The 23,580-nt window shown below is 41.3% G+C and overlaps 1 protein-coding gene across 2 annotated transcripts in view; it reads left to right on the top strand.

Moving 5' to 3' along the window:
• Positions 1-23,580, top strand: part of TTC27 (tetratricopeptide repeat domain 27) — a 370,180-nt gene that overhangs the window by 81,806 nt on the left and 264,794 nt on the right. For both annotated transcript variants that reach the window (XM_044290184.1, XM_044290186.1), the window contains one exon: positions 6,674-6,838. In XM_044290184.1, the coding sequence (XP_044146119.1) occupies positions 6,674-6,838 (165 nt within the window). The remainder of the gene's footprint in view (positions 1-6,673; positions 6,839-23,580) is intronic.

The following is a 23,580-nucleotide window of genomic DNA, read 5'->3' on the forward strand; positions in this document are numbered from 1 at the left end:
TCAAATGTCAGGGGTTTACAATTCACTTACTTCATCTGCAGTGGCTCCTTTCTCAGATTTCACTGAGGGTAACATGACCTGTGATGTCAGCTTCTCTCCCTGCTCTGATGATGTCTGTTACACAACCCTTCAGAATGCAGGTCTGTGTCTGTGCACAAGACGTCGCTGTGATGGCCACGCCCCCCCCCCCCCCTCACTGGCCTAGCTGCTCCTGTCTGCCCTGTGTCTCCCTCCCACTAGATTCTTCAAGAAAGTTTAACCCCTTTCTACCATCACAGCACAGACTCAGGGCTGGAGGCTTTGCTGAGCAGCTGCAGGCAGTGAAGAGACACAGGATCTGCCCTACTCATTCTGCAGACACAGAGCTGACAGACTGGAGGAGATTTGCAGAGTATTGCACAAAAACAGGTAGGGAGATGATCTTGTGTGTATCAGCAGTGTCATTATACAGCTGGCGCTTGTAGGATTACACATACAACATGTTGCTGAGTATCCCAGCAGTCAGACGTTTCTCTCAGGGCAGCACTTTTATTCTCTCCCTTTGCAGAGCGCGGGGAGGGGCACCCATATTCATGAGGAAAACCTCAGAGATTGTTGTTGTTGCAGATAAACAAAGGGCCAGAGGAGAACTAGGGAAATGAGGAAATATATATTTTTTCTTGCCTAAAACTTGCTTAGCTTAGTTATGTATTGCTGACCATCAGATTTACAGTGCTATATATTTTTTACATAAAAAAATATATAGCACAATAACAGCTTACATTTTATAACATCTTACATTTTATTGAAAGCTGTTATTATAAGGTAATTACAGATCTTTTGACAATTATTTACAGACTAACGCAGAAAACTGGTGCAAATTACACCAGAAATCTACTTCTGCTCCTGGCTAGAATAGATTTAATTTCTTGTACACTGACAGTGAAAAATACGCCAAATTTATTAAGAGGCATCACGGCGTACACAAGGGTGGCCTTAATAATTCTCCCATAGTGTCAAAAGTTTTTTTTATTTTATTTTGTTTAGTGCTGTACTAAGCCTGTTCATCTTTGAAGTCTTGTTTAGGATTTCAATATTAATGACTGACTCTCATAATGGGTCATCAATATCTGATCGATGGGAAGTCCAACTCTTGTTGTGGCCTCTTCTTCCTATCTTTAGAATAGGTCATCAATATTTCACTCCCTGAAAAACCCTCCAGTTCCAGGTACAATTTAGCATCCCAATCTAGCATCAGATGTGGAGAAGTGCACGCCAGCTGGTACAATGCTGAGGCAACCAAAGGTTAAGAGCTTGTTGCACATATCATTATGGTTCTAGGGTGCAATTGGGAAGAAAAGTCCTGATTTACTCAAGCACGTACATTCATTGGTAAGATTCCAGCTGTACACATACAATATAAAACATGTTATGACTGGGGTTTGTCTTGCATGCAATTCAGTACAAAACTTTACCTTTATAATATATATATATATATATATATATATATATATATATATATATATATAAAAAAAAAATTGGTTCAGTATGTCTGCATCGACCTCACCATGCTCTACTCTGGAGACTGGAAATACATATTTCTTTTTTCCTTCCTTTTTAAGAGGTTAACTGATTTAGAAGTATACCTCAAGGCTTTATAAAACTGTGTGAGAACATCAGGCATGCTCTACTTTACAAGTCTTTAGTCCTAAAATATATTCTGCAAGAACAGCAAAGCATCTACACATGAAGGCAGCATACCATGAAATCACCAGTAAGGCTACTTTCACACTAGCGTTCGGGCGGATCCGTTCTGAACGGATCCGCTCATAATAATGCAGACGGAGGCTCCGTTCAGAACGGATCCGTCTGCATTATTTTTAGCATAGAACAGCTAAGTGTGAAAATAGCCTAGTACGGATCCGTCCAGACTTTCAATGTAAAGTCAATGGGGGACGGATCCGCTTGAAGATTGAGCCACATTGTGGCATCTTCAAACGGATCCGTCCCCATTGACTTACATTGAAAGTCTGGACGGATCCGCACAGGATCCGCACGCCTCCGAACGGCCAGGCGGACACCCGAACGCTGCAAGCAGCGTTCAGCTGTCCGCCTGTCCGTGCGGAGGCGAGCGGAGCGGAGGCTGAACGCCGCCAGACTGATGCAGTCTGAGCGGATCCGCCTCCATTCAGACTGCATCAGGGCTGGACGGCTGCGTTCGGGTCCGCTCGTGAGCTCCTTCAAACGGAGCTCACGAGCGGACCAGCGAACGCTAGTGTGAAAGCAGCCTAAGCCTGGACTTATCATTCATAGATGTGTGTTAGTTTACCGGCTCATCTTATTTAAGGAACAGCTCTCAAGGGTCCACCTGGCCGGTTGTTGGAGCAAAAATAAATTCCAGTAACTGCACATTAGGTCACTATAATAAATAAGTAATGCCAGTTGTGTCAGACGTTAGAGATTGCAGGTTATCTGTAGGTCACATTTATAGTATAGACTCTACAGTAGTATTCTCATGGAAATCTCAGGTTTGACGATTTCTAACCCGTGAAGCCCTTACAAGAGCCGTATAATAAGAGTGGACAGTATTAAATCATGTGAAGCAGACCTCAACAGCATTGTATATCTCTATTGCTACCCTGTAGTTAGAGGTGCTGTCAGCTCTCCTGATTTGTCTGTTTTAGTAATTAATTAGATTTCCCATAATAAAACAATTCCTGAGGAGCATCTTATTATTTTTTTTATTTATTCTGCTTTGTGCTTATGAATACATTTCCAACTGGGTGTTACCATTTGGGGTTGTGCTCCTGACCAATTTTTCCACTCTCCAGTCAGTGCTGCTTGTGTGAGACTATGTTGAGACCTGCCCCGTTGAAACGGGGAATGGTAGCAGCCAGTTGTCAATTTATCCATACATTACTACACAACACAGTTACAAGAAATGATGCCCCAAAATAGTTATTTAAGGGTACTTTCACACTAGCATTTTTCTTTTCCGGCATTGAGTTCTGTCAAAAGAGCTCAATGCCGGAAAAGAACTGATCAGGTATATCCCCAGGCATTCTGAATGGAGAGTAATCTGTTCAGAATGCATAAGGATGTCTTCAGTTCAGTCATTTTGACTGATCAGGCAAAAGAGAAAACCGTAGCTTGCTGAAGACTTGCCTGAATGCCTTTTTCCATAAGAATGTATTAGTGCCGGATCGGGCATTCAAAATACCGGAATGCCGGATCCGTCCTTCCGGTCTGTGCATGAGCAGACAGAAAAAAAGGTGAAAAAAATAAATGTCGGATCCGTTTTGCCGGATGCGGCAGGCAGTTCTGGCGACGGAACTGCTTGCCGGATCACTCTGCCGCAAGTGTGAAAGTAGCCTAATGCGGAATACGAGAACACCTGTATGCCTCCATGCCCAACCATATGTCATCTTTTATCCAGGCTAGAGGCGCTCCAACAGGGTACTAGAGCCTTCTTTCAGTTGGACAGTTTTCCCAAAATAAACTTACAGTATCCTTTCGCTCTAATACCGTAATCTCCTACAAGTATCATCATTAAATTAACACATAGAAAGTTTCATTTGATTCTAACAACTGCTTTTTGGTACGTGATTTTAATTATTTTTTTTGTCATTGAGTATATTTACTAAAACAGGCATGTCGGGAGTGGTGACAGGCCCACTTTAAAATGGTTCTCCGGGAATTAGGAAAATGAAGATGCTTGTATATTACTTTATTATAAATATATTCCCAAATGCCTTTCATTAGTTATAATAGCTCATTCTGTCTGGGGAGCAATCATTAGGAGAAATAAAATGGGTGCCGTCCTATTAGTACACACAAAACCGGTCCTAATCACACAGCAGGACAAGTTACTTCACAACACTGAGCTAAAGAGCTGCCTCGTCCTCCTCTCTGCTCCGCTTGTCAGGGATTATGATCCTGAATACAGCTGACAAGAACTTTAGCTGAATCTCTGAAGGAAATTGAGTTCATGAGGAGGCCTGCTGGCAGCTCCCTTTGCAATTGCTTACCATTGATGTCTCAGATGTGCTCATTGAGAGACAAGTCTGGAGATGCTGCACACCGTAGTAAGCAGACGTTTTTTCTAGACTGTTGCTGTATACTCTTTATACTGTACAGTAAGATGTATTGGACTATGACCTGCGCCCTATCTTAGACTACTGATAATAATGAATCAATAATATTTCCTCGTAATTTTTGACTTCCCTGGTGGTCTAGGGTATTGATGTGCCAGATTCGGCTGTGCTGTTCTGCTCTGCACTGAACATACTGTACAAACTGGGCCAGAGGACTATGTGGCTGTCACTGAATTGTAATAGTTTTTGCAGCTATCTTCTTGATAAGTATGTATAATATGCATGGTTGAGTTGTGTATTTGCTCAGGATCACTAATTTGATTAAAATTTAATAATTTGGAGGAAACCAGACACTTGTCTGTTTTCGTCCTAATGATTCTGACCGCAAAGAATAGGTGTAAGCATGTATAACAGCAAAATGAAATCCTTGCCTGTCAGGCGCTCACTGTACATCAGCCATCCCTGTCTGACAGCTGGAGAGCTTCTGTCTGCCAGCTTACCAAATCCATACTTCAGCAGCCTTTCTCAAAGACTTGTCCACTAAGCTCTCGCACAGCTCTCCTTTCTTTGTCCCCAGCCAGAGACCTGCTTCTGACTGCTACACACCTAACTTTAAAGGGCATCTGTCAGCAGATGTGTGAAACTGGCTGACCTGTTGCATGTGCACTTGGTAGCTAAAGGCATTTGTGTTAGTCCCATGTTAATCTTATATGCTTGCATTGCTGAGAAAAATGATGTTTTAATATGTGCAAATTACACACACACACATATATATATATATATATATATATATATATATATATATATATATATATTACAGTACAGACCAAAAGTTTGGACACACCTTCTCATTCAAAGAGTTTTCTTTATTTTCATGACTATGAAAATTGTAGATTCACACTGAAGGCATCAAAACTATGAATTAACACATGTGGAATTATATACATAACAAAAAAGTGTGAAACAACTGAAAATGTCGTATTCTAGGTTCTTCAAAGTAGCCACCTTTTGCTTTGATTACTGCTTTGCACACTCTTGGCATTCTCTTGATGAGCTTCAAGAGGTAGTCACCTGAAATGGTTTACACTTCACAGGTGTGCCCTGTCAGGTTTAATAAGTGGGATTTCTTGCCATACAAATGGGGTTGGGACCATCAGTTGCCTTGTGGAGAAGTCAGGTGGATACACAGCTGATAGTCCTACTGAATAGACTGTTAGAATTTGTATTATGGCAAGAAAAAAGCAGCTAAGTAAAGAAAAAACGAATGGCCATCATTACTTTAAGAAATGAAGTTCAGTCAGTCCGAAAAATTGGGAAAACTTTGAAAGTGTCCCCAAGTGCAGTCACAAAAACCATCAAGCGCTACAAAGAAACTGGCTCACATGCGGACCGCCCCAGGAAAGGAAGACCAAGAGTCACCTCTGCTGCGGAGGATAAGTTCATCCGAGTCACCAGTCTCAGAAATTGCAGGTTAACAGCAGCAAAGATTAGAGACCAGGTCAATGCCACACAGAGTTCTAGCAGCAGACACATCTCTAGAACAACTGTTAAGAGGAGACTGTGTGAATCAGGCCTTCATGGTAGAATATCTGCTAGGAAACCACTGCTAAGGACAGGCAACAAGCAGAAGAGACTTGTCTGGGCTAAAGAACACAAGGAATGGACATTAGACAAGTGGAAATCTGTGCTTTGGTCTGATGAGTCCAAATTTGAGATCTTTGGTTCCAACCACCGTGTCTTTGTGCGACGCAGAAAAGGTGAACAGATGGACTTCATGCCTGGTTCCCACCGTGAAGCATGGAGGAGGAGGTGTGATGGTTTGGGGGTGCTTTGCTGGTGACACTGTTGGGGATTTATTCAAAATTGAAGGCATACTGAACCAGCATGGCTACCACAGCATCTTGCAGCAGCATGCTATTCCATCCGGTTTGCGTTTTAGTTGGACCATCATTTATTTTTCAACAGGACAATGACCCTAAACACACCTCCAGGCTGTGTAAGGGCTAGTTAACCATGAAGGAGAGTGATGGGGGTGCTGCGCCAGATGACCTGGCCTCCACAGTCACCGGACCTAAACCCAATCGAGATGGTTTGGGGTGAGCTGGACCACAGAGTGAAGGCAAAAGGGCCAACAAGTGCTAAGCATCTCTGGGAACTCCTTCAAGACTGTTGGAAGACCATTTCAGGTGACTACCTCTTGAAGTTCATCAAGAGAATGCAAAGAGTGTGCAAAGCAGTAATCAAAGCAAAAGGTGGCTACTTTGAAGAACCTAGAATAGGACATATTTTTAGTTGTTTCACACTTTTTTATGTATATAATTCCACATGTGTTAATTCATATTTTTGATGCCTTCAGTGTGAATCTACAATTTTCATAGTCATGAAAATAAAGAAAACTCTTTGAATGAGAAGGTGTGTCCAAACTTTTGGACTGTACTGTATATGCCCGAGACATAACTGCATGCTGAGTTTTGCAGCTATCTGATATTTCTGTCTGGATGAGTTATCTTTATTTTTTTGTCGATGAGTGTATATACCATGTTTTCTCACATTTTTGCTCCTATTCATCAAATAATACATTTATTTTTATTTTTTTTAAGTCCCAAAAATTGAAGACCTGTTTTTGGAAAAAGGAGGTCAAGACTTGCTTGTGCAGCTACATCTTGAGTGTGGATATGTATGTCTCTATTTCTATGAATACAAGAAAGCGAAGGAGCACCTTAACCGAGCAAGGAACGTGGCCAAGCTTCAAGTTAATTTGACTGGTAAGAGTCAGATGTCCCATATTGGAGGCACTCTGGTTGTTCAATCTAGTCTAATGTATGAAACTAGACATCTATTGGACAGAAAGAAAATGCTCATGAGTTATAAAGGTGTGGTCCAGATGACCGTTATTTCCATCCATGGGCTATCCAGATTTTATCCGCTCACAAGCACATCAAAGTAAGTAGTACTGTTCACACTCCAGTTTTCTTCAGTTAAGAATCAGCATCCACTATTCTTGTTTGTTATCCTTCAAAGACCAATTCATTTAAATGAATGGGTCCACACAAAAAACCACACAATGGAAATCATAATGAATACTTGGATCTGGCTAAGAGACAAAAGTCTGCATTTACTGGTAATACAAAGGACATAGAGGGAGATTTATCAAGACTCCCATTTCCGACGCCAGTCTTGATCTCCTGGGTGCTTGAGTGAGATGCCCCTAATTTATTATGAAGCACAGACCTCGTAATAAGTTTGGCACATCTATAGCTCCCAGTGTGCCAGAAACTCAAAACTACGCCAGCTAGGTGGTCATAAGTGCACACTACCACCTCCATGATGTACGGGCCAGCCCTTTTAGTTGTTCTTAAAGTAAATAGAAATATTAAAATTAGGATATGCATTTTTTGTAGCAATTTGTTTGTGCCAACCTTTACTACATTCCTAAAATAAAATGTTTCTATGTGTTAGCACATATCGAGAGACCATCTGAAATGTTCAAACACGAATTCATTGTGTAGGAGCAAATACGTATGCAGATACTGAATATCACTGAGAAGTTATGCCCCTTAGTGCCCCCACACAGAGGTCATGTCCCCATAGTGCCCCCACACAGTAGTTATGCCTCCTTAGAGCCCGCACACAGTAGTTATGCCTCCTTAGAGCCCGCACACAGTAGTTATGCCTCCTTAGAACCCCCAACTCAGTAAAATGCCTGCTTAGTGCCCCCACAGTGGCCATGTACCCTTTCTGCCTCCACACAGTAGAATTGCCCCTTAATGTCTCTACACAGTAGTTTTGCTCCTGTAGTGCTGGCCCCTTAGTGCCCTCTTACAGAAGTGCTTCCCATGTAGTACCCCTTAAAGTAGTGCTGCCCTGTAGCGCTATTCAATTATAAAATACTAATAATTAACTAGTATTAATTCCCCTAGCCCTGTTCCCTCGATGAATGGAGCACATCTCGCTCTCCCCAGCATGCACAATGCAGTGACGTCAACGTGCCTTCAGGGCTCAGTAGGAGAGTGCACAGGCCCTGAGGATGATCCTTGTCTGTGCACTCAGCTCAGCATGCACGATCATGTCACTGTATCGCGCTTGCTGTAGAGAGCACATCCGAGGAATGAGGCATGGGTCTTCATGGATGTCAGACACAGCAGTGCGTGAGTCCTGCTATGTCCATTATGGCCCAGAACTCGTTGGCAAGTACACACACAGTGATCTGTGTGTACTAACAGGATAGACCTGAGCCCACCTACCACTGCAGCCCCTTAAGCAGCCGCTGTGGTGGTAGTTCTGCCACTGCTGAAGCACTTGATATGTTAGGGATGGATGAAAAGGGCCCAATTAACATATTGTATTGAATAGAAAGGAAAGTTGCTAAATTAAGTATAGGACATGAACAATGTAATAAAATTCCTATAAAAAGATACATAAGCTAAGAAAAATGTGAACAGTTGTATAATATCATCAAAGTCTTCATCATTTCTTTTAAGATGAGGCTCCTAGTTCTTGGTGAATTCTTCTTTGCTCAGCTAGTGCCAGTTGAAGGATGGAACTGAGCATGTGCATTCATCTCAGTGAGCGGGGCAGAGTAATTAGAAAAAGAGCAAACAGCAGGTGGCTCTATACAGATAGATTTAATTGATTATCTCCGTGGCTATAATACATTTTTAATTACATGCAAAGAAAACGGAAACAGAGATTTAACCCCTTCCGGACACATCACGTACTATTACGTTATGGAAGCCACTGCGTTCCTGCAATTTGATGTAATAGTATGTCATGGTGACCGGGCTGGCACCGGAGCGGTGCGCACGCGATCCCTGGTAGCCGGACCCCTGCTGTATCCGCCGGCATCTTTGTAAAAGCAGATGCCGGCGGATTAACCCCTTCTATGCAGCAGTCCGAACTGACCGGGACGTAGAAGGGGTTTGTGTCGAGTGAGGGAGCACATCAAGTTCCTCGATGTGTAAGAAGGCAACCCAATGCCGTGCAGAGGCTGCCCATTGCCTTGCACGGCATCGGGGACCTGCCTTCTATGGTTGCCGAGGAGATCCAGCCTCAGGCTGAGTCTCCAAGGCAACCTGTTAGTGTATTACTCACTGTAGCACACAAACAGGTAATGCATTACAATATTGATGTATTGTAATGCATTGCAGAGGGGATCAGACCCCCAAAAGTGAAAATCAGAAATAAAGTAAAGAAAAAAAAGTTTTTAAGTTAAAAAAAATAAAAATAAATGCCCCTTTCCCCTTATTTTATAATAAAAAACGGAAGAAAAAACCCCCACAAACATATTCGGTATCACCGTGTCCTTAATGACCAGCTCCTCTATAAATATATCACATGATCCACCCTGTCAGATAAACACCATAATTTTTTTTAAAAAGGTGTAAAAAAAAAAAAGCCTTTTTTGTCACTTACATCACAAAAAGTGCAACACCAAGCAATCAAAAATCGTATGTCGTACAAAATGGTATCGATAAAATTGTCACCTCATCCGGCAAAAAATGTGCCCCTAACTAAAACAATGGCCCCCCCAAAAAAAAAACTATAGCTCTCAGAACACTGACATCATTTTTTTGTTTCAAAACTGCTAAAGTGAAATACATTAAAAAAATATATACATATTAGGTATCGCCATATCCGTAACAACCAGCTCTATAAATATATCACATGACCTAACCACTCAGGTGAACACCGTAAAAAAAAAAAAAAAAAGTGTAAAATTTCTCCTTGCATCACAAAAATTGTTGCAAGCGATCAAAAAGGCGTATGCCCCCCAAAATAGTACCAATAAAACCGTCACCTCATTCCACAAAAATCATACCCTGTCTAAGACAATCAGTCAAAAAAAATAAAAAAGGCTATCACTCTCAGACAATGGAGAAACTAAAATATGATTTATTTATTTTTGCTTCAAAACTGCTATTATTGTGTTAAAGTGAAATAAATAAAAGTAGACATATTAGGTATCGCCATGTCCGTAACAACCTGCTCTATAAAAATATCACATGACCTAACCCCTCATGTAAACACGGTAAAAAAAAATAAATAAAATTAAATAAAATAAAAAAGGCATATACCCGCCAAAATGCTACCGATCAGTCACCTCATCCCGCAAAAAATTTGATGTTACCTGAGACAATCGGTCAAAAAATAAAAAAGCTATGGCTCTCAGACTATGGATACACTAAAACATCATTATTTTGGTTTCAAAAATGCTATTATTGTGTAAAACTTAAATAAATAAGAAAAAGTAGACATATTAGGTATTGCCCTGTCTGTAATGATGTGCTCTATAAAAAAAGTCACATGACCTAATCTCTTAGGTAAACGCTGTCAAATAAATAAATAAAAACTGCGCCAAAACAACAAATTTTTGGGGTCACCTTACCCCATAAACTGTAATAATGAATGATAAAAAATCATATGTACCCAAAAATGGTACCAATAAAAACAAATTCTTCCTGCTAAAAACAAGCCCCTGCACAAGACAATCGGCAGAAAAATATAAAAAATTGTGCGTTCAGACAATGGAGATACAAAAACCTAATTTTTGTAAAACTGATGCTTTATTATGTAAAACTGAAACAAACATTGTAGAAAGTAGACATATTTGATATTATTGCGTTCGTAACAACCTGCTTTATAAAAATAGCGCATGAGCTAACCTGTCAGATGAATGTTGTTAAAAATAAAAAATAAAACTGTGCCAACGTAATATAGAGCTATTAAAAATCTTATGTACTCCAAAATAGTACTAATAAAACTGGCACCGGTAGTTTCCAAAATGTGGTAACTTTTTTGAGTTTCTACTCCATCAGGGGGGCTTCAAATGGGACATGGCATCTAAAATCCAGTTCAGCTAAATCTGCCTTCCAAAAACCATATGTCGTTCCTTTCCTACTGCGCCCTGCCATGTGGCTATACAGCAGTCTACGACCACATATGGGGTGTTTTTGGAATCCGCAGAATCAGGGTAATAAATATTGAGTTTTGTTTGGCTGTTAAACCTTGCTCTTGTACTGGAAAAAATTGATTAAAATATAAAATCTGCCCAAAAAGTGAAGTTCTGAAATTTCATCTCCATTTTCCATTAATTCTTGTGGAACACCTAAAGGGTTAACGCAATTTGTAAAATCAGTTTTGAATACTTTGAGGGGTGTAGTTTCTAAAATGGGGTCATTTTTGGGTGGTTTCTATTATGTAAGCCCCACAAAGTGACTTCAGACCTGAACTGGTCCTTAAAAAGTGGGTTTTGGAAATTTTCTAAAAATTTCAAGATTTTCTTCTAAACTTCTAACGTTCCTTATAAATTAAATGTAATTTTCAAAATGATCCAAACATGAAGTAGACATATGGGAAATGTAAAGTAATAACGACTATATAAGGTATCACTATCTATTATAAAAGTAGAGAATTTGAAAATTTGGCAGTTTTTCTAACTTTTTGGTAAATTTGGGATTTTTTCACAAATAAAGGTGAAATATATTGACTCAAGGTTGTGACTATCATGAAGTACAATATGTCACAAGAAAACTGTCTCAGAATGGCTTGGATACGTAAAAGTGTTCCAAAGCTTTTCAGGGGGTGGGGGGGGGGGGTATGGGGCCCCCATTCTCGTGATTGGAGAGGGTCGCAACGGTAGGACCCGCACCGATCCAATAGTTATGCAGGGGCTAACTTGAAACAACCAGTATACCCCTTTAAATTCTTATAACAGCAGATTAGCCCTGAAGCCTTAATGCATCTATGGAAGACTTCTTACTGACAATGCTGGAAGACTTCTGGATACCGGCTGCTGTCTGGTGGAGATGCAGGGCGCAGCCTGTACATGTTTGAGGACTTGTCACATATCCGGATATGTATGTTTTTAGTAATAAAATTTTTGGAGCATTTTATAACTGTATGTTGTGCCATTCCTCTATTATTTCTGCTAGAAGTTTATGAATAAATTGGCAGCAATCTGGTCTGCAATAAAGGTTCAACTGGGTTTTACCAGTTGGGGAGGAACTTTATTTCAGGCTGCTCACAATTTTTTTTCATAAGCGTCTAGGACCAATATCAGCTGATCTTGGGAGTGATGGGTGTCAGACCCTCATCAGTTTGTCTCGAGCAGCTTCATACGCTGTGTTGTAGCCATATTGCGTTACTGCAGCATCCCATTCAGATGAGAATAAAGAAGAAAACGCATACCGTACCTTTATAAGATGGTGTATAAATTTTTTGAGCCTCATTCACACTACTGTATGTATTTTGCGGTGTGCAAATTGCGGATCCACAAAATATAGTTGTTGTCCGTGTTTTTTGCTGACCTATTGACTTAAGTAGGTCTGTGGCCTGCATTTTTCAGCCAAGTATAGGACATAGGGTTGTTGCGGGCATTGAAATTTCGATACCCAATCGATAATTTTGTCCCGGTATCGTATCGGGATTTCGATTTTTTCGATACTGGGCTGCGCAGTCTAGTATCACAGAACATGATTCCCTCAGCGACACAGAGGAGAAGGAAGCAGTCTCTCCCTCTCCCTGTGCCGCCGCTGCCACCAATGAGTGGAGAGGGGCGGGTGCCACCATTGATAGCAGGACTTTAAATGGGTCCGGACTTTTTTAAGTAGCAGGCTACATAGAGTGGCGCCCAGGGATCTTCCTGCACTTGCTATTATTCCTGGGCGCCGCTCCGTTTGCCCGCTGTGGCCCCCATTACTGTCTCCTGCTCTGTATGCTAATTACTACTGTCGGAGCAATGGGCAGGAGACCTCTGCTTCTCTCCTGGGCGTTCCTTCTCCCTGCTGTAGCACTGTCCAATCGCAGCGCAGAATGTCACAGCCAGGGAGAAGGAACGCCCAGGAGAGGAGCTGATGTCTCCTGCCCATTGCTCCGATAGTAGTAATTAGCATACAGAGCAGGAGACGGTAATGGGGTCCTCAGCGGGCGAACGGAGCGGCGCCCAGGAATAATAGTAAGTGCAGGGAGATCCCTGGGCGCCGATCTATGTAGCCTGCTCATGAAAGGTCGTCTTTAACTTTTAATACAGGAGGCAGGTCCCGGCAGCAGAATCGCATAGCTGGCACCCTGCCTCTGACAGGGAGCTGCGATCACCTGAGGGGTTAACTGCCGCTAATCTGCTGCCGGCACCCGCCTCCTGTATTAAAGGTTAATTATCATTGGTGATGCAGTGCGCCCACCCCCCTCAATCCCCCCAGATTTAAAATTATTGGTGGCAGTGGCCAGGCCATAGGGTCCCCTCCCCCTCATTGGTGGCAGTGGCAGCTTCTGATCGGAGCCCGAACAGTGTAATCCTGGGGCTCCGATCGGTTACCATGGCAGCCAGGACGCTACTGAAACCCTGGCTGCCATAGTCAGCTACCTGCTGCTGTGTGTACTATGCACAGGGCAGCAGGGAGAGTGTGAGGTCCTAATAGAGCTCTATCAGGGTGAATAGGACAAGGGATTAAAAGACCCCAGGTTTCAGCCCATAAGGGAGGGAAATAATTATTAAATAAACTGTAAAAAAAAAAAATGTTTTACATATAAAATATAAACGGTAAATAAATAAAAATATCACATGTCCCCACGTCCAGAAAGTCCAAACTATTAAAATATTTTTAAAAAATCTACGCGGTGAACGCCGGAAAAGAACAAAATAAAATTAAAACTTTTTGGTGTTTTATTTTTTTCCACGTGGTATCGAATGGTATCGTGTATCGCAATATTTTTTTTATGGTATCGAAATCGAATCTAAAATTTGGTATCGCAACATCTCTAATAGGACATGTTCTCTCTTTTTGCAGAACGGACATACGGATGTTGAAAGCTCACAAGCCAATGGGTCCACAAAATAAATGCAGATGGCACACGGACCGCATCTGCATTTTGCGGATTTGTGGTTTGTGAACCTTAAGGCCAGTTTAAAGGGAACCTGTCACCGGCATTTTGTGTATAGAGCTGAGGCCATGGGTTGCAATAGCCAGTCCCCATAGCTCAGTGTGCTTTTATTGTGTAAAAAAAACTATTTGATACATATGCAAATGAACCTGAGATGAGTCCTGTCCCTGACTCATCTCATGTACAGGACTCATCTCAGGTTAATTTGCATATGTATCAAATCGTTTTTTTTTACACAATAAAAGCACACAGAGCTATGGGGACTGGGTATTGCGGATGTGCTAGCGGCCATCTAGCAGCCCATGCCATCAGCTCTATACCCAAAATCCCGGTGACAGGTTCCCTTTAACACTGCATTGCACACAGCGGTGTTTGTCTGGCCGCTTCTCAGCATGTTTGCCGTGCTGCGGCTGGATCTCCGGCTGGTCCCCATTATAGCGAATGGGGCCAGGCGGACTTCCGGCAGCACACGTGTGCAAACGGTAGTGCGGATCCAGCAGGCCGTTGCCCTGCTGGACAAGCTTAACGCCAGTGTGAAACTGGGCTAAAACAGCCATGATCGTGTTCATGAGACCTAAGGTTTACTTCTGAATTCATCAGCAATGAATGATGATATCAGTATTTGTGGCGGTATTTTTGTTGTAGCTATAATTTTATGATTTTGTCTTAGTATTTGCCAGAGTCGTGGTGCAAGTTATATAGTAGGTAGGATTGCGGCAGATATTATGTGTTATTATCATATCATTTATGGATAAAGATGGCGTAAATTGTCTTTTGGATGTGTTTCTGAATTCTGCAGTTAGAATGTGTATCCACAGCAAAACCAGAACTGCAGCCAAGACACGGTGGTCGGTCCTGTAATGTTTTGAATTAATTCAACGTGGCAAATGACAGAGGAATGTTCTGGCATTGGAATATTTAATGGAGCAATGTACAGAAATGCCAGAATCTCGTCAGTGGTGTTCTTCATAGAGGCCTCTAGACAAGTGGTTGGGAGAATATTGCATTATACTTTACAAGAATTTATGATAGTTCTTAAGTATATAAAAATGTTACTCTGTATTTAGGTGTTTAATTTGTATAACCCCCGCACTCCAGCTTCTGTGAAACCACAACTCCCAGCATGCACATGGACATGGCTGTTCTTATAACACCCATAGAAGTGAAAGGAGGATTCTGGGAGTTGTAGTTTCAGAACAGCTAGAGTGCCGGAGGATGCTGATCCCTGCGATAGAGGATAACAAACTCGAGAGTCCTATTTCCTCGAGCTGATAGAGCGGCATTCATTCTCTGAGACCGCCGGAAATAATTGAGCACTGTACTCTACAAGGAGCATATTGGACCTGCCACTCCATCAGATCGGGGGAATGAGACACCTGTTCTCTGATCCCTACCAGTCAGTTAGTTATAACTGATCACTTCAAAACTTGGCACAACCCCTTTATCCTAAAAAAAAAAAAACAGCACAAGAGATACCATTTTTATATGAGCCCTCATATTACCACTAACCCATACCCATGGCAGAACGCGTTATAGTCAAATGGCTACCGTATATGAAAATGTACATGTAGTATATGGGAATTATATAAATGAAATGCCTAAATACAGAGTAACTTGGCATTTTTTGGGTCTCCTCTTCCCTGCACTAGAGCCAGTGGCGTTATTTTGGCTGCAGTGGTGATGTCCTGCACAATACTGCATCTGCTCACTGGCCTCATCGGTCTTGTGTCATACACTTGTGCTCTAGGCTCGCACCTCTGCAGCCAAAACAAGGAAAAGGAGAAGCCACACTGGATTGGAGTGGGCTGGGACGGTGAGTTTAAAGGGGTTTTCCAGTTTGCATCAACATCCTTTAAAATAATCATTTATGAAGGTAGCTGTAATTTTGTAATATATTTCTTTTATATTTGTTGCTCCCATCCTCTGTTCTGGGCTGTGGTCACATGATCATGTCCGTGCATCTCTTTAATATTTCCAGTGATAATATGTCCATGAGCATGTCAAAGCAGCAACAGGGGCAGTGATAGGGGAGTGTCTATGTAACTAACTGGGTGGGAGGAGCTATAAACTAGCTGGGCGTGGTTAGGATTGGTGCTGGAGCTGTGGGTTTGGTTGGATACCACAACAGGAGGTTTTACATAAAGGATGCAAACAAACCAGAGTGAAAACAGTTCAGCTGAGTCCATGTACATGTTGTAAGCAACTAGATGAGCATATCTATTAAAAAACCATAGTAATTCTGGAAAATCCCCTAACAGTCACATCAAAATTGGAAAAACACCCCCCAAAATTTTTATTGTAGATTTTGATTGATGGGTTAAGGGGGATTTGTAACATGCATAGAAGTCCATGTCATTTGTTCCTGGGATATCTACAGGTAAAACAGGTAGACAGGATCTTTTTTTAATTTCATCTCCTCCTGTAGCCTGTCAGCACTCCCTCACTGCACCCACCCTCCTCCAGGCTGGCTGTGATCACAGCCAAATGAAAAGGGGGCTAATTTAACCCATTATATCTCGAGCTTAGTAGCACCTACAGATGTGCTCCTGATCTAAGTTTTAAAAGACCAAGATCACAAATTCTAGGTGAGATACAGCTATTAAAAATTATAGCTAGGTATATATAGCTTTCACTGTGACCCATTTTTAACAGCTGTAATTTGTAGTAACTTGTTTAAATGTTTAGATTATCAACATTAAAACAAGACCAAAATTGTGGCTGTAGCTCAATGACAGACTAAGCAATAGCCTTCAGAAATGCCTCCCTTTTGGAGCAACACAGCTCCCGAACAGTGTTCAAAACAGTATTCTCCTTTCCTGCAAGTGCTTTTTTTTTATGAGGTCCCTAGCAGTTTATAAAAATATCTTGAACATCCCCTTTAATGATAAAGGTACATTTTTGTTTTATGCATTTTTTTATTACATTGTTGTCATCTAAAGAATTTTAATTTATATTTTTATTTCACCCCTTTCTATGTGTTTAGATATGAAAACATTACCTCAGTCCCAATTAGTCCTTAAGAGATTTCTGACCATAAAGAATAATGTTTAGTCATGTGTTACTGTTGCTTGAAATTTATGCTATAGTTATTCAAGTTGTGCTATATGTGATGTTTCACCGAGAAAAGAGAGTTAAGAGTCAGATTTCTTTTTGTGGTATATACAGTACCATGTATCCACATATGTCCGGTTATCCCCTTCTAGCACATTGATGTATTCCATGTTGTATTTAGAGCTTTAGTATTTGTATATTGCTTGAACTTTACATGTATATTGTAGCTGCCATCTGTTATTGTTAATTACTGATAAAACAAGAACACTAGGGGTCGCCATCGGGCTTTTGTCTCCCATCTGTGTAGTCAAGGCCATCATTTAGTAATCAAAATTTCTTAGCATTTACTTTACTCTTTTGTGGGCAATAGCTACATATCCACCTTGGTTGCTTACTTGTATATTCATTCAGTAGTTAGGATACTTACAATACCTTTAATGGGGATTACTGTGGTTTTTAACAGATATGCTCATATACATCTTCCCCATGATTTTTTTTTTCAATTTGGGCTCTACTGAACCATTTCCTCCATGTAAACAAATCACTTTGGTTACATCCTGTATGTAGTTCCTGTTGCTGTTTACAGGCATTCCCATGATGCACTTCACTGTCAGAAACCACAGCCAAATTCAAGAATTCCAACAGTCTTTTTTTAAATACTTTGGTGGGTAAGAAGCCAGGGTTACCCCTACGTTCTTCACCAGAGCCCACCACAAGGCCAAATGGGCTTGGATGCTAAGGACCCAGGTTATGTCTGCAAAGTATTTATAAGAAAATTGATGCAAGCTAGCTCGAAGCAGACCTACTAGAATACGTGGTTTGCAAATAGTTGTAGCGAAACAGGGTCTGAACCAGGAGAAATGGATAATGCCAAAACAGCAGACAAGAGGTTAATCCAGAAACAAGAATGGGACTAATTGCGGCATTGTTGGGATGGAATGACCAAATATAGTAATTGATAACTTTATTGATGTAATGGCAATGCATTTCAGGATTGAAAAGATCCCTTTGTCTTGCCTGATGAAAGCATCTGTTGGATTCCAAAATGCCTTGTCATGCTATATCACCAGTTTTATAGTGGCTAGATTCTGGTCTTGTTTTAAAGCTTAGCTTGACTGATTTCAAACAAAACCAAGCTCACATTTCATATTTAGAGTTAAAGCAACTATTCCCCCTTCATCTGGCTGTGATCTTGGTCAACGTAGAGGAGGAAATGGGACCGGTGGGAAACTGCTGACAGGCTACAGTTAGTAGTTAGAGAGAAGAAATATCCTCTCTCTCTGTGTTACTGTACATGACCCCAAGGGGAGGATAACGTGGACTATGAACAAAGATGAAGGAAGGTCACACAGCTCACCATTGTACTACTTTGCAAGGTCTAAAGCCCGGGAAAATGTGACTGTGCACAGAGAAGCTGCTCCGGAGACAGTCCAATATTGATAAGAAAAATCGAGCACTGCATCTCAATAAAATGATTCTTTATTCGTCACTTCTTAAAAAGATCCATTATGTGCGAATTCACATGCTACGCGTTTGTCGTCCTTCATCATGGTATAAGAAGTGAGAAGATGAGCACTTGCTCATCTAGTCACCCTCTGCGCCAAATTTTGATGCCATGACCCAGACATTTACCATCATCTAGATCGTAGTGTCAAACACTTAAAACCCCACACACATAATAAACTGTCCATTTTACACTGTCTGTATCCTGGCTATACCAGATCTTTATCTTACAGTAATAGTCATAATGATTATCACTACAGAGAAATCTAAGATATTTCCTTTTATATATGTATGACAAAGATTTCTGACAGTCCCCCTACTGTCCCCAAGAAGCTATCGTTTTCATTTACTTTTACACAACAAACCAGATTTGCTGAGCTCCTGAACATGGAGGCAGGACTGAAATACGTGTAGAGTATTTTTCCTGATTTGATTCTCTGTAAGAGTTCTTTTTTTTTTTTTGCTCCATTATTATTTTTAAAATGACAGATTTTTTTTTTTTCTTTTTGAAAACAAACAAGAATGCTGCAAAACTCAGTATGAACAAGCCACTGGTGTCAATTAACACCCCGTGTTAAGCCACAACTCCTTTTTTTACCCGTCATCTAGGGTGGTATATTTTATTGGAAAAGGTGGCTACTCTCGATACACTGCATTTGTAACAACTCGTCCTATGAAATTAAAGGGATTCTGTCACCAAGTTTTGGGCTATAGAGCTGCGGACATGCTAGCGGCAATATATCTGTCCTATAGGGCTGTGTGGTTTTTATTTCTTTAAAAAAGGATTTTATAGATATGTAAATGAGTCTTGTATGTGTCCAAGGGGCTGTACGAACCTTACTTGTGCCCAGCCGTGCCCAGCCACGCCCGCCTGTGAAGGAGCCCAGCACCGCCTATGTCCTCCGAATCTCCTCCTTTCATCTACTATAGATTGCCGTAATCTCGCGATGCGCGAGCTCGCACATGCGTGGCATCAGCCTCGGGGAAAGAACCGCGCATGCGCTATTTCGGCAATCTATAGTTGATGAAAGGAGGAGATTTGGAGGACATAGGCGGTGCTGGGCTCCTTCACAGGCGGGCGTGGCTGGGCACGGCTGGGCTCCAGGAAGGTTAGTACAGCCCCTTGGACACTTACAAGACTAATTTACATATCTATAAAATCTTTTTTTATAGGACAGATATATTGCCGCTAGATCGCTGCTAGCATGTCCGCAGCTCTATAGCCCAAAACTTGGTGACAGAATCCCTTTGACATTAATGGGTCACAGAAAACACAGTAAAAAAAATAAAAAATTACCAAAATTGTGTTTTCTAGTCATCTCATCAGTGAAAAATAGAATAAAACGCAATCAAGAATGATACCAATTAAAACTACAATCCATCCAACTTAAAAAAGCAAGCCCTTTTGAATGATTTAGACAAATATTGCCCTGTGTAAAAGGCCCTAAGTATTCAATCTTGATTCCCAAAAGAGATAAGCAGCTCTAATTGATACTGCATACCCCACTTTCCTCATTGCAGTAGCCATTCATTCAGGCAATTAGTTGTGTGGATTCCTATATTTGACCATAAAAAACATTTAGCAGGGTTGTTCAGTATTTTATATTGGTGGCCCCTGCTTAGGATATCTGATCTCATCAATATTTAATTGGCTGACACCTCGCACCACCACATATCAACTTCATCATCGTTGTGGAACTACACAGCTTTGTCCATTTTGTAGCAGATGGAACCACTACACAGCGGATGGACTTATGTTGTTATGGCACCAGATCTACTGTGGAACAGCTGTTCAGTAGGGGTGCAGGGCGTTGGACCCTGCCAATTAGATATTTATGACCTATCCTGAGGATAGTCTATCAATATAGAAATACTTGACAGCCCATTTAAATGAAGTTATGCCCATTTAAAAAATGAAAGTCAGACATAATATAGTACATGACAATGTCCTTCTAACAAAACTAGAACCAATACCTCACATGGATCCAGAGATCTTATTGTCCTGTTGACTCTGGTCAATTATCTTGGTGGAGCAATGTGAGAGAATACCTGCTTTTCATGTAGATCTGTCATTCGGCATCTCCAAGGTAAATCACTGCAATGTTGGATGGTTAAGTGCAATGTGGCAAGCAGGGACTTCCTTATATTGTTTGCCCCCTACTGACCAATGTGTCTGATTGAAAGCTTTGCGTAACATCCATGAACTTCACAAATGGTCATGCTATGTGGGTACATCTAGTGACTATTACCTTCAAGGGCGTAGTTATGGAGGGTGCCGAGATAGCAGTTTCTACCGAGCCTAGGAGCCTGAGGTGCCCAAAGACCCTTGTGCCACATAAGAAGGCACCAGTATTATAGAAAGTGCATGCTGGGAAGGTTCTGTCATAGATTTTGCACCTCTGGCTAGAGGGTAGGGGTTAGGTCTGTGATGGATAACCTTCGGCACTCCAGCTGTGGTAAAACTACAACTCCTAAAATGCACATTTGCTTGTCTGTTCTCAGAACACCACAGAAATGAATGGAGCATGCTGGTAGTTGGGTAGATCAAGGGGAGCCATTTCAATTTTTCCCTCAGACAGAAGGAAGGCTATGTGCTCCCCTGCCGCTTGCCACAAAGCACTGAGGGAAGGGGGCCCAAGTGAACTATTGCACCAGAACTGATGAGCCTTTAGCTACGCCCCTGATTACTTTAAAGGGGTTATCTCAACAAGACAACCATTTTTTAAAACCAAGCTGTCCCATCAGCTTATTTTTATGTATATATTTATGGTGCAACTGTCTCATGAAAAATTAACTTTGAGCAAGGAAGAAACTTTTTCCCCCTTTTTTTATTGTGGTGGAAAACGTCTGTTTTGCTTTTGTTTTGTAGTTTGAGTTGTTATGCACAGTAATACAGATAAATGCTTCTTTATCCATTTAATGATCATCTACTTATCCCTTCCAGTCATACATTCATAGCTAAGTGATACATTGTTTAACGACTGTCATATTTCCCAACTGGCATAAATTTCTATTGACAAGTTTATTTTATAAAACTTTGACCCTTGAAGTAAAAAAATAAATAAATCTCCAGCTAACAGAAAACTATGTTTTAGCTACAAAGTCATCCTCCTTATTCTCCACACCTTGCTTAGTAGAGTAAAATCAAACTAAAATCAAAGTCTTGCTTGTGATTCACCACTGAAGTCTTCAAGGCAGTTGATGTTTAAAATCACTATAATTGATTGTATATAATGGATAGCGGACAGGTCTGCCTCAAACAGAAAAATTGACAGGCTTGGGTCAGGAGAAACAATCGGTCAGGCTTAGTGTTTGAGTAAGTGCTAATCCTAAAAGCCTCCATGGAGGAATGGTTGCCATTGGCATGTTTTGCCCTCAAACATGTTAATCTTGTCATCTAATCCTCTTCTAAGAAAGAATCTGTGTTGCATTCTATGTCATCTCCTATTATTTGGTATTCTGTGCATCAGACTGTTCTTCTCTGTGCAAAAAACAAAGTTAGACCAGCACCTCCAAAAATGTTAAATAAATAAATAAAGGGGTTCAGGTGCACGCTACCATAGCTGCAGTGTAATGGCAAACAAGGACTACAAGTAGCAGCACACTGCCATGCGCTAAGACGCATGCAAACATAGGAACATGAATAAATGTAAATTGCATCACTGCTATGCCATACGGTCAAAATCAGACAGTCAAAATTGTGTCCGGCCCATCTACCAGCGACAAGGTGGCTTCTAACAGAAGGGACCTACTCTATCAAACTTGCCTCGCCTGGGCTAATCAGAGTATAATTTAGCAGGATTTTACATTGCCCTGAATTTTGTAGGCCTGCTGGCCTGTCCCTTTCCCTGCCCACGCCATGCCCACTTTTTTAGACCTGGAGTAAGTAGGGAGAAGTTGACTGACTGTTGCGCCGAAATCTTCACCTGAAATATGCCTCATATAGACGTATTTCAGTATAATAAATGACCCAGGCTTCTGTTTACTCTGTTTCAGGTGGTTGTTCAGCTTTCAAGTGATTTTTAAAGAGGACCTTTCACCACTCCTGACATGTCTGTTTTAATAGTTTCATGCATTCCCCATGTAATAACAACAATTCTGGAACATCTATTATTATGGCTCTTTGTTGTGCCGTTCCTGTATTATTTCTACTAGAAGTTATGAATGAATTGCTATTAGCCTTCAGTAAAGGTACAGAGGGGAGGTAACAAGTTGGAGGTGTGTACCTGCACAGTCTGAAAATGACAGCACTGATTGGATAGAGTGAGTCTGTGCACGCACACGCCACCAACTTGTTACCACCCCTCTGTACCTTTACTGAAGGCTAATAACAATGTATTCATAACTTCTAGTACAAATAATAAAGGAATAGCACAACATAGAGCCATAAGAATAGAGGCTCCAGAATTGGTATTACACGGGGAACGCATAAAACTATTAAAACAGACATGTCAGGAGTGGTAAAAGGTCGTCTTTAAATAACCCTCCAATCGTAGTAGGTAAATATGTTTAATTTGACATATTCTGCTTGGTGGGATTTTAAAAAAGAACTGAAAGCTGGGCGGCCATTTTAAGGCCGACACCACACTATATTTCTTCAATATCACTGTGGGTGATGGATCAGTAACCTCCGGCACTCCAGCTGTTCTGAAACTACGACTCCCAGAATCCGCCATTCAATTCTATGGGAGTTTCAGGAACAGCCGAGCAAGTGTGCATGCTGGGAGTGCCAAAGGTTGCGGATCCCTGCTGTAGGTCATGGAATCATGCCACCGTTTCAGTGGCTAAGTTGCCTCTTAGTGCTCCCGTAACCTGTCTCCATGATTTGGAGACCTGTCGTTCTCATAGGCTGGCAGTCTAAAAAGTTGCAGTACAGATGCCCATGTGTGACAGATCAAAGAGTCGAGTACAGATCAAACTGTCACGTAACAGATAACTTTGAAAGAAAACTGTGGTCTGTGGTTTAGTGGACACCAACACTGGCTGGGGTTTCCAGGTTCTAATGCAGGCTTAGTTTAGCATCTGACCTTTGAACTGGTTTTTAACTCGATAAGGGTAGAAGAAATTTGTCCAA

This window comes from Bufo gargarizans, chromosome 4 (assembly GCF_014858855.1).
Source record: "Bufo gargarizans isolate SCDJY-AF-19 chromosome 4, ASM1485885v1, whole genome shotgun sequence".
In the NCBI taxonomy this organism is placed as follows: domain Eukaryota; kingdom Metazoa; phylum Chordata; class Amphibia; order Anura; family Bufonidae; genus Bufo; species Bufo gargarizans.